The sequence below is a fragment of the Sinocyclocheilus anshuiensis genome, unplaced genomic scaffold (assembly GCF_001515605.1).
Source record: "Sinocyclocheilus anshuiensis isolate Anshui unplaced genomic scaffold, SAMN03320099.WGS_v1.1 scaffold63, whole genome shotgun sequence".
In the NCBI taxonomy this organism is placed as follows: domain Eukaryota; kingdom Metazoa; phylum Chordata; class Actinopteri; order Cypriniformes; family Cyprinidae; genus Sinocyclocheilus; species Sinocyclocheilus anshuiensis.
The window spans coordinates 3,799,827-3,810,951 of record NW_015552625.1 but is presented as its reverse complement, the minus strand read 5'-3'; the positions used below and the strand labels follow the sequence as shown (position 1 = coordinate 3,810,951).

Genomic DNA, 11,125 nt, shown 5'->3' with positions numbered 1-11,125 from the left:
TAACAGAAGCAGTAGCATTTACAAATAACAGCGTATCTAAAAGTATGAGACAACAACAAACAAAAATCTTAGGCCTACCATTAAAAGCCGTGCTTGCACAGGTTCCGCGTGATCCTCTTCACTAATATCCTCTGCGTCTCAATCGGGCTCAAATTGATAAGCAATACAGACGACGTCATTGTTTACAATACAACCGGAGCACACGCCGCTATGTTGAGGGGAGGGACGATTAGACGCGCGGCTAGAGGCGGTTTAGCCAATCACAACACACTGGGCCAGCTAATCAATCAGAGCCCATCGTGTATTTCTGAGGGAGGGGCTTCATAAAAGCAGGAAATGATCAGTGCGTTCAGAGGAGAAGGGACAGAGCGGTGTGGAATAAAGGTAAATTATGTGAAAAATAATGCGTTTTTTAACAAACGAAGCATTAACACATGTTAGACTGCACCCCATAAACACAATCAAGCCTATAAAAAAAACAGTCAACCACCCCTTTAAGCTATAATGTCTGTGCATTAATACTAAATGCATTTAGACTACTGTTTTTATACAAGAAACCAATAGGTACATAGTTATATTTTTACCATGGTATTGAGGTGCTCTGGTTTTAACTGTGGCTATCATGATCTAAATGTATACTACTGTGGAAGACCAGTGGTTAATTTTAATAAAACTCAAAACAGTCAAAATAATTAAATTTCACCATTTAAAAATGAGGTTGTTACTATTTTTACAGATGTTACTGTTTTTGATAATGAACATAAATTTACATCTGCATCATAACTCAAGCTACTACTACTGTCAACTCAAGCTACTGTCAATTGTCTATTTCTAAGATATAATGTAATATTATTGTAAATGTAATATTAGTATTATTGCAGCTTGCACTGCAAAGTGTGCTGAAGATACGCGTTATCAAAGTCAGGAACATGCAGAAATTAAGAAATATATTTTTCTATTAAGATATTTATTTTATTAAGGAAAAATTACTGGAAAAGAGTAAAGAATTCAAAAACGTGAAGTGTTTGTCATGTTCTGACCATAAAGAATAATTTAAAACCACAATTAATGGTCTGGTTTCTACAGCTTTCACTTAGAAGCAAAAGTCTGCCTTTAAAGAAATAAAGATCTGAAATGTATAGTGATAATCATCGATATCGACTGAAATGAAAAAAAATATAGTGATAATTTTTTTGCCCATATCGCCCAGCTCTATTTATGCCTGATACACTGATCGACGGCTAACTTCCCTCAGCCTGAATAAAAGCCATAACTACTGTTTTAAACACATACCCAATGAGCATCCCACCAGCCAGACAGACACTACCGAACACCCTCAGGCCCCTCATCAAAAACTAATCAGGCTTTCTGCCTAGACTGCCTAATACTTTCAGTCAGGCTGTTTTGTGCTTGTGCACAAAGGCACTTTTATTTGGACATCTAAGGGCCTATCTTATTTTCTTAAGATAATTGTATTGGCTTTAAGCCTTAGATGTAGATTTCTTCTCCAATCAAGACAATGCTACAGTGCATGAGGATGAATTAGGATTTTAATTTCTTCATTGTATTTTGGTCACGCTGATGATATGGAGAGAAAATTGATGTGAAGATACATCTATGATGTAATCAATCCAGAACCTCTAATGTAAATTGATTCTTTCTATTTATGCCTCTTTAAAATATAATGAGTGCTTTCAAATGAAGTCACTGCAGATCGTCAGTGATAATGGAGATATTGGTTGATTGTTCATGTGTTCGTGATTGATCATGTGTTTTGGTACACCTGAGCAAAAACACATACAGCATACCTGTTAATTAAATAATGTGTAAACAAAAACATCTGACCTTGTATTATCAGGTATGGTTAGCTAAATCATGTGCTTTTGTTATGCATACCTGGTTGTCTACAGTGTAAAAAACGCGGTGTAAAAAAATAATTTCAGCTCACTGCATTCACAAGGACTATGAACCAGTGTATATTTAGCTTCAACTTATTATTTAAGGGCAGTGTGCCGTTTTCTTTCCTGCTTCTAAAAAAGATGATTCCAGATGTCCCTAACTCTCTGCTGTTCTCATTACCGCCAGCAAGGTGTTCCAAAATTGAGGATGATAACGTTTATGGTAGAAGACATTAAATAAAATACCTAGATCCCATTTGCCAGGGATGGCTTTCTGTTATTGCTTCATTTCAGACCTCTGAACCTGGAAATGAAATGTGTTCTACAGCATGTTTAGGGGAAAATATACTTTGGCTTGATGAGACTGTTATTTGAGATTCCTGTAAAAGCTTTATTGAATTATGTATTGTAAATAAATGTGTGTATTTCATAACCAGAGCACGTCACAAGACAACAATGATGTTGTCGGTTGTAATCAGAACGTCCTCTTTTGGCTTCTTATATATGTTTTGTTTTATTAGATGATGGTGAAAATATTCCAGTTCAAGTAAGGTTAATAACTTCATATGTTAATAATTTAATTCCTCTGAAATAGAATAGCAGCACATGTTTTCATACAATTTCTCTAGATTAAATTACCACAAAAAACACATTATTTAGTGCTCCCTGATTTCTCTCAAGGGGAAATTTGATTTACTGGCTAAATTTGTGCAATTATTTGGCTTATTATAACCGAATGAATGCAAAAATGTTGGAAGCAGTGAACATATTTCATAGTATTGTTATTTATGTTCGTTTATTATTTGCATTGTACTTGATTAACTCTGACACACATACACATGCAGTCATGCAAGCGAATACAGATGCACACTCAAAAATATTAAAATCATAACAGCAGGAGGTCTAAGAGAGTGGGCAATAAATAGCTCTAAGTGTCCTCTCAAGCACATAGACATAATCCTACAACCCAAAACAGCCTGTTGATCTCCCTTTTAGATTTTCCACTCTTATTTTCCCTTCATGGGATGGAAAAACTCTCTGAAGTTTACCAAAGACCCTTATGGGATAAACATAGCTTTGCTGTGTACCTGGGGCAAGAATAAGGAGAGAAAGAGAGCGAGAACCCACAATAATCTCTCTATTTGTGTGACAGTGGAGGGTACTGAGTGGTCAGAGGAAGAGATAAGCTCAAGACGGCCGCTTTGATCTGATCTGCAGTAATTCTCCATTTCTCTGTGGTTGCGGAATGAACACGGCTATTTGTTGAAGCTAATATCCTTTAGTTTCGGTCACTTTCTGTGAACATCTCCCAATCTGCTATGGTTTAGTGTGAATTTGTTACATAGGGGTGGGAGAAAAAATCGATCCATCGATGCATCGCGATTCTCTCTCCAACGATTCTGGATCGAATCGGACAATTTCAGAATTGATTCTGAGCTTAGTTTTTAACCAGATGCGCGATGACGCTGAGTTTGCTTTAGAAACACCCATATTCTGATTGCTTCCAGTTCCTCACACACATACACCACTCGAACCTTCCATTAAATAATCTTTCATAAAGTTCGGAAAGGTTGAAGCGAATTACAAGGATATTCGGGGGCTTCATTGCACAGGATGCGCTGTGAGAGACGCGTGCTTTGTTTGATGTTACACTTTAAGTGTGCGGTCTCGCCCGTCTGTATTTTCCTTACAAATGCTCTACTAAGTCATCATTTATGTGGTTTGGAATGCAGTGGACTTATATTTTTAAAATATGAACCTCACTAACAGAAGGCTGCTTTCAATTTCAAATGCTGACGTGCGCTTTGTTTGTGAAGACTGCTCGCGCATGCGGCTGTGCGCGACTCCGTGTAAGTGGTTTAATGCACTTGCGTCTCAAAATGGTTTTATGACGCAAAATTAATGTAAGCGCAGCCAGTTATGTCTTAAGGCAGTGGTTCCCAATCCTGGTCCTGGAGAACCCCCAACACTGCACATTTTAGATGTCTCCCTATTCAAACACACCTGATTCAACTCATCAGCTCATCAGCTCATTAAGACTCCAAGACCTCAATTGTGAGTGTCAGATAAGAGAGACACCAAAAACGTGCAGTGTTGGGGGTTCTCCAGGAACAGGATTGGGAACCACTGTCTTAAGGGATTAAACGGACAGGACAAACCACATTACTTCTTATATTTCAAAAGAGATCCGTGCATGAATGCAGCTTAATAGATCTCCCGCTGTCTATGATGTCATAGTAAAAAACAACAGTAAAGATGAAGAAAAATCACTCACAGTTCTTGAATGGAAAACGTTCAGATAATCTTAAATACTGAAAGCACTCTTTGTTTGTGTTTGTAATATGTTTCTATGCTCCTGTTTTATTATTTGCTACTTGCTTGTATGTTTTGAAGTTATATTAGTTTAAAATTCTTAACATACACTGCAAAAAGAGATGTATTAAAAATGACACGTTGTGCAGAATTTTAACACGTGGCGAGTGTGCTCAGGGACAACACATGTTGTGTCAAATTTAACACAATTTGTGTGTTAAGATGGATCACACATCTACTGTATAATGTAATTTAACACATAACGTGTCATTTAAACACATTATGTGTAACTGAAAATTATCAGAAACTGCTAATTAATGTGTTAATATGACAAAAATAATAAGCATTACCATCAATTTGTAATTCTACAAAATTGAAATAAAACAGACAGATGTAAAAATGTTAGCAATTTAATTTGTCAAATGTTGTCAGGGATCAATGCATGCACAGAGGCACAACAAAATGTTCTAAATCTCAATTTCATAAATTTAATTTAGAATAGATGAAACAAATGCCTTGTAATGCACAACTATTAGCTACAATACAGTATACATTAAAAAGTGTTACCAACATCAACTACACCTTGGATGATTGAAAATAATACACAGTCAAGACTAGCAGATAACATTTCTCATAACATAGATCATCTTATAAAATAAAATGTCAGATAAAAGTTTTTTTTATTACATTTCCGTCTCACGCTTAATTCATTTTTGGTTGAACTATCCCTTTAAGTAACGGAAGAAAATAAGTAAAGACTGAACTGCAATGAGACCTACCACACTTGGCATATTCAAGAAGCATGGGTACTCAAAGATTGTAGAAGTCCCCTTCGATATCCACGACCTATGCCTGATGTTCATCTCTACTGCTGATTTAATAAAAGATACAAAGAATTGACGAACAAAGTATTGATCTCAACAATATACCTTTTAATTAATTTCTATCTATCAAAGAGTCAGATGATGTAGTAAACTGTAAGTTAGTTTATCATGAGAAATGTAAAGGCCAACTGACAACAGTCAAGGAATGCAACAACCAAAATGTTCTTTCAGAGTAAAAAAACACATTTGGCTGTTTTTGACATTAATTACATATTACTTACAAATCCATCTCCTTTTCCTTTAATCCGACCCTGCAAAGATGTGAAAGTAGTGGCAAAAACAAGCTTTTCAGCACTTGATGGGTAACTGAGAATAGAGCATGTACAATATTAAAACACTTACCTGACAGGGCAAACACCACTGAGTAAAATTCAGTGTGGTCGAATATTTTTTTGAATTTATATACCAGTGCCCGTCGCCACTTTCCAACTAATTAACAATGTATTTGGTAGCTAACTATTTCAATGATCGATTTTTGCAGCACTACGCATTTTAAAGAGTATCTGCTGTAAATTACGGATAGATGTGAGTCCGACAGCATTGTGATTCCCCTCAAACCAGGCCAGCCAGAGTGAAAAGAGCGGGATCCGCCGCAGTTTAAAAAGACAAGAGGCACAACGTGATTGGCCGACAAAAAATAGCCGTTAATATTTTAAGTTTAATATATTGAGATGTATATATTGTATATGGGGTAGATCAAGAGTCGTTCTGGAATCAGATCGTGACTCCCAGAATCGGAATCGGATCGGATCGTGAGGTGACTAAAGATTCCCACCCCTATTGTTACATCATGCACGGATATGTTGAGATAAACATCTCGTGAACAAGGCCTGGAAGTTTTTCTTGGGTTAGTGTGGGGTCAGAAACGGTTTGATTTGTTTAGTTAGTTTGCATTTGCTCATTTAAGGTCTAAAGTTTGAAGGGTTGATGATGTGTTCTCAAAGTCATGATGAGTTAGATTAGCAATAAATTGAACTATAATCACAAAAACAGCACTATTTTTTAATGAAAAAACCCTAAATTACTCATTGTTGAATGTTCCTAATCTATAAAAGGTTCTGTCGATTTCAGAAAGGTCATAAATGATAACTAGAATCCAGTGAAAGCTTGTTCATCTTTTTGTGCAATAATTTCAATGACAGTTCAGTGTTTTCTTCCCTTGGCAGAGTTGATATTAATTTTGATCCGCTGGACAATCAAATCAATCCTCAGCCTTCCTCTGTCTGTTGCTATTTAATCATATGCCATCTTCACAATTGAATCGGACAAGGTGACCTTTAGTTGCTCGTGCAGATGTGAGCTGTCAAAAAGTCCTTCATATCACAACTGCTTCTCTCTCCCAACGAGAGTTTGTGTTTTACTTTGAAGAATAGCTGTGATTGCCATGATGTTGTGATTTCAACATGACGTGAACATGAAGAATTTTTGCCAAGCAATCACTTCATAATGTTAACAAATCTCATGATTTTTATGCTAAAACAATTTGACATATAAATGCCAAATACAATTTGTATTTTTTCTCTACCTCACTAGATAATCTTCTGATAGACTACCAGTTCACTTTTAGTCTGCTTCAAGAGGACGATCAGCACTACACGGCCATTAACTTCATGGCGACTCCAGAAGAGGTCAGTGAATTTGCATCGTGTTCACAAACAAAATGGTTTAGAATGGTTTGTATTTGATTTTGAACTTGGTGTATTCCCAAAAAAACATTTTTGCAGCACCCAAATTTGTGTCCTATACAGTAGGGCTGTCAAAAAAAAAAATTGAATTTCGAATATTCATCAAATTTAAAATAAAAGCCCACATTCGAATGCAAAAACGTTGCATTCTAATTTTTGGTGTGCATCAGGCAGCCTTATCAGTGGCACACAAGATGCGATGATGATGCACTCATTGCATTGTAATGCTTTTTTAGCCTATGCAGTTGAACCCACTGGATGCGGCGCTGCTACGTTGTTCATTCAAAATATTGCGGAAAAAGAGAACATCAATGCGGAGAAGATGTTTACGTCAAAACTGAAACCAAGCCATTCACACAGAACGCATATTTATTGCATTTTCTATAGGGACACCTATCACCGTTGCACTCGCGTCTCGCACAAGAGAGCCACATGTTTAGAAAGCAATGTAAAATTAATGTAAGTTCAACTTATAAAAAACATGTCCCACACCAGTAGTTTTTCCCCATCCCACTGCATCTCATGTTTTTAAGTGAAAAAAGTACTCTTTGTGATTGGACTTCGGTCCTTTGTTTTAAACAATACATACATACATGATGCTGTTTTGTTTCCTATTGTTTAAGCAACTTAATTAATTATATATTTTATAAACATTATTTTAAACATTATGCACTTTTTTCAAAGATAGTCGTGTTTATTGCTTTGGATAAATGGGCATTAGTAATATTTAGCTCGATTCACCCTCTTGTGGCCTAGCATATAATTCGAATATTGGTAATATTTAAGTACAAAATTCGAATTTAGTTTTTCAGGCATTTTGACATCCCTACTGTACAGGTGTAATTTGAGATTTTCCTGTGACAAGCTGTTTTTTTGTGCATACTTAGCACAAAATTATTATGTGGCATAACACAATCACAGGCAGAGAGTTGATGGTTACAACACTTTTATGTGGAACAGGATTTTGAAACAATCAGATTTTATTTAGTAAATAATTACAGGGCTTGCAAAATTTCAAAATCCCTGGTAGCCCTTCGGGCAGGTACTCTTCAGATTTTGGTAGCCCGAAAATATATTTAACTAGCCCAAATAAAAAAAAATACCTTTTTTTTTTTTTAAATATGTATAAAATCAGATAGGAGTTTAAATGTTAATCAAAAATATTTTCAATACACAAATATCAACAAATACGAAGGAAGGAATTTTATTTCACTATTTACAGGGTATCTGCAGAATTTTTAAAAATAAATTTAAGGCAATTTATGACCCATTTTAAGAGTTGCACAAGTAAAATGAACACAGTATGAGTGGGCTTGGACAATGTCTATGGTAACATACAGTATTGAGCCATAAAATTACATGATTCACAGTTCAGATACAGGTTTTCACAAAAACAAAATTCTTATACAACAGCATTTCAGCCTTTAGACCATTTTTATGAAAAGGGATAAATCAAGCATATAAATTATGATGTCAATTTAAATCGTATAAATATTACTGTCTTAATTGTTTAGATTTTTAGAGAGCACATTAACTTCTTTCTCATTTACAACTCTATGTGTTTGCTGCGTAAAAACATGAGTTGATTTGCATTGATCTGACCATAAACAGCCAGTAAGGCTTATTGGAAATGCAAATTCATTCTCTGCCACGAGGTGGCGCTTTAGGAGCGCTGAAATATCGCGGTTTCCCCGTTAATGGCTGTACACAAAGCAGCTCCGCGCTCATAAACGCTGCTATATCAGGAATTATAGATCAAATTAAATTAAAATGCCAACGACACGTTTCTGAGGACAGTCTGTTGCCTTCAGATACATTCAAATAAAGACATCCGCGCGGGGTTTTGACTTGAAATGTGCAGCGCTCATATTTATTCAATGACATCATTGCCTTTTGAAGTTTAATCCAGCCGTATCGCGACTCTTGTCTCTCCGTCCCCAACTGTAAGACCTCTTGAAATGATAATTAAGACATTTCTTATACCATTTAACGTATTTAAAACTTTTTATGGCCTTAAGTTTGATACAACTCACTTTAGGAGTTTTTAAGGACCCGTGGGAGATCTGCATTTAAGATAGCCCATCGGGCAGAGTGGTGATACATTTTGGTAGCCCGATTGGAAAACACAATAGCCCCGGGACGTCGGGCTAACGAATTTGCGAGCCCTGGTTTATGAAAATTAAGTTATATTTTAAAGGAATTAGAATGTGATATTATAACCCATTGTTCTAAATGTAACCCAGTGCTGTGCTATAAATCCTTTACCTAATTTGGTGTGACTGGCCTTTTAAAATGTGCTTTTTTAAAGCAACTAGTTGACAAAAACTTTTAATCCAATATTTGGGAATAAAGTAGCATCAGACATTTTTAAGCAATTTTTGCAGACCGGACATTTTTGACTGGGAGCATCACAGGTGTAACAATTTGGGAAAAGAATCCCCCAAAAGTACAAAAATTATAATTTTTAAGTTAATTTTAAGTCGAATTTCATAATATTAACACATATTTTTTGTGAAAATATGACTGGAGCACAACATGATTGTTAAAAGGAAGTCCACATTTAATACGGTAAAAAATACTTTATCGCTGCTATTTAAATATTTTTTTTGTTGTCATGTTGTTTGTTTTCCAGACCAACAAGAACCTTGATATGTCAATTAATGCATCCAACAATTTCAACCTCAACATAACATGGTCTATTGGCTCAACAGGTAAAGTATTCATGCTATTGGATTTCATGTATATTAGAATAAAATGAAATCCCAAAAGAAAGATTTACTTTGTAAAATAGATCTGAATGAACAAAGTATACGATGAATCCGTTTGTCAGGGCATTCATAAAGTGCTTTTTGATTTCAATTAAGATAAACAAAGTGCTCTTGCACAGGCAAATGCCTAAGCGAAATAGTTTTTCATTTTGTTGCTGTTTGAATAAACCTCTATGACAAGCAGATATGTAGAGAAGGGTTATAGATTGCCCTATAGACAGAGATAAAGCACACTCCTAATGGTCACTAGAATAGTGTTTGAGTGTAAGAGTCATTGTCATATGACAAGTGCGAGAGCATATTTATAGCAGTATTTAAGACTGAGCTCAAAAGAGTGGTTAATGGAAGAGTCACATTTTGAATTGTGATGAATCGCTAATAAGTAAAATAAATCAGTTTTTCTTTCTGTTGTACTTAATGGAACAGCCTCTGAATGGGTCATCTGGGAATCATCAGTATAGACTGACTTATGTTCATGTTCATTTGTGCTTTGAGATTTACTGTATTGTGATAGATCATGTATTCACTATTAACCATTTAATCTGTTCAAATGTTTTGAGAAGCAGCAAGAAGCTTGACGTTTTTAGGCCTTTTTTTCATGATACTTTCTCTGTTGATCCTGTTGGTATTCAAGTACAGCTCCTTACAATGGCTTTATTCAGATGCATTATTCAGATGTTTTATAGTTGAAGGGTTGATCAGAATGTTATGCCATATTTAATCTTGAAGAGGGTTTTGTATGCAGGCTTTGTTGTTGGCTGACATGCACTTTGCTGATGCTGTGTTTTGTGTCCCTGCAGCGGGTACGATCTCCGGGGAGGAATTCCCCATAGTGTCCAAGACTAGCATCAAAGAGTACAGAGACAGCTTCTCCTGTGAGACATTCTCCTTCCTTGCAAATCGCAACATCACTTTCCATGTTTATGTCAGCAACTTTTCATGGCCAATCAAAATACAGGTAAGATCAGCTGCCACGTGTACATTTAATTTAGTCCAGTCCAAAACAGCCTTTTCTTATTTATCAGGTACAGGGGTTGAACAAAATAATACAAACACCCGGGAAATAGGCAATACTTAATTATTAGGGTGTTTTACCACCATTTGCCTTTAACCCTCTGGGGTCCGAGGGTGTTTTGGGGCCCGGAAAAGTTTTGACATGCCTTGACATTTGTGCTTTTTTCAGTTGCTTTCAAACATTTGAATGTCTGAAGTTTAATAACACTGTAATCAGCACAAACTGGGCTACAATAATATGTGAGCAGCATGTATGTCCGTGATTGTGTTTTTGAGAAAACAACGTTTATGCGTGCTTAGTGAAAAACTACAATTTTAAAGTCACTGAAATAAGGCCATAAAACACATACAGAACATTTGATCACAAGACTTTTGAGAACTGATCTTGAAGTCTAGAGTTTTTGCTTCAAAATTATGTGAAAATCATCTTACTCACTCATTCACAGAAAACAATATATTGATTTAAATTTTCTAAGACACTTTTTGTGTAGAAAAGGTATATGCGAGTAGGCGTGAATGATCATGAATAATGCTGTGATTCACACCTGAGAAGACAAAGGCCT

General features: G+C 35.8%; 1 protein-coding gene across 1 annotated transcript in view; it reads left to right on the top strand.

Annotated features, from left to right (window-relative positions):
• Positions 1-11,125, top strand: part of atrnl1a (attractin-like 1a) — a 271,222-nt gene that overhangs the window by 118,390 nt on the left and 141,707 nt on the right. The window contains exons 23-25 of the mRNA XM_016457834.1: positions 6,629-6,723; positions 9,413-9,491; positions 10,349-10,506. Coding sequence (XP_016313320.1) covers positions 6,629-6,723; positions 9,413-9,491; positions 10,349-10,506 — 332 coding nt within the window. The remainder of the gene's footprint in view (positions 1-6,628; positions 6,724-9,412; positions 9,492-10,348; positions 10,507-11,125) is intronic.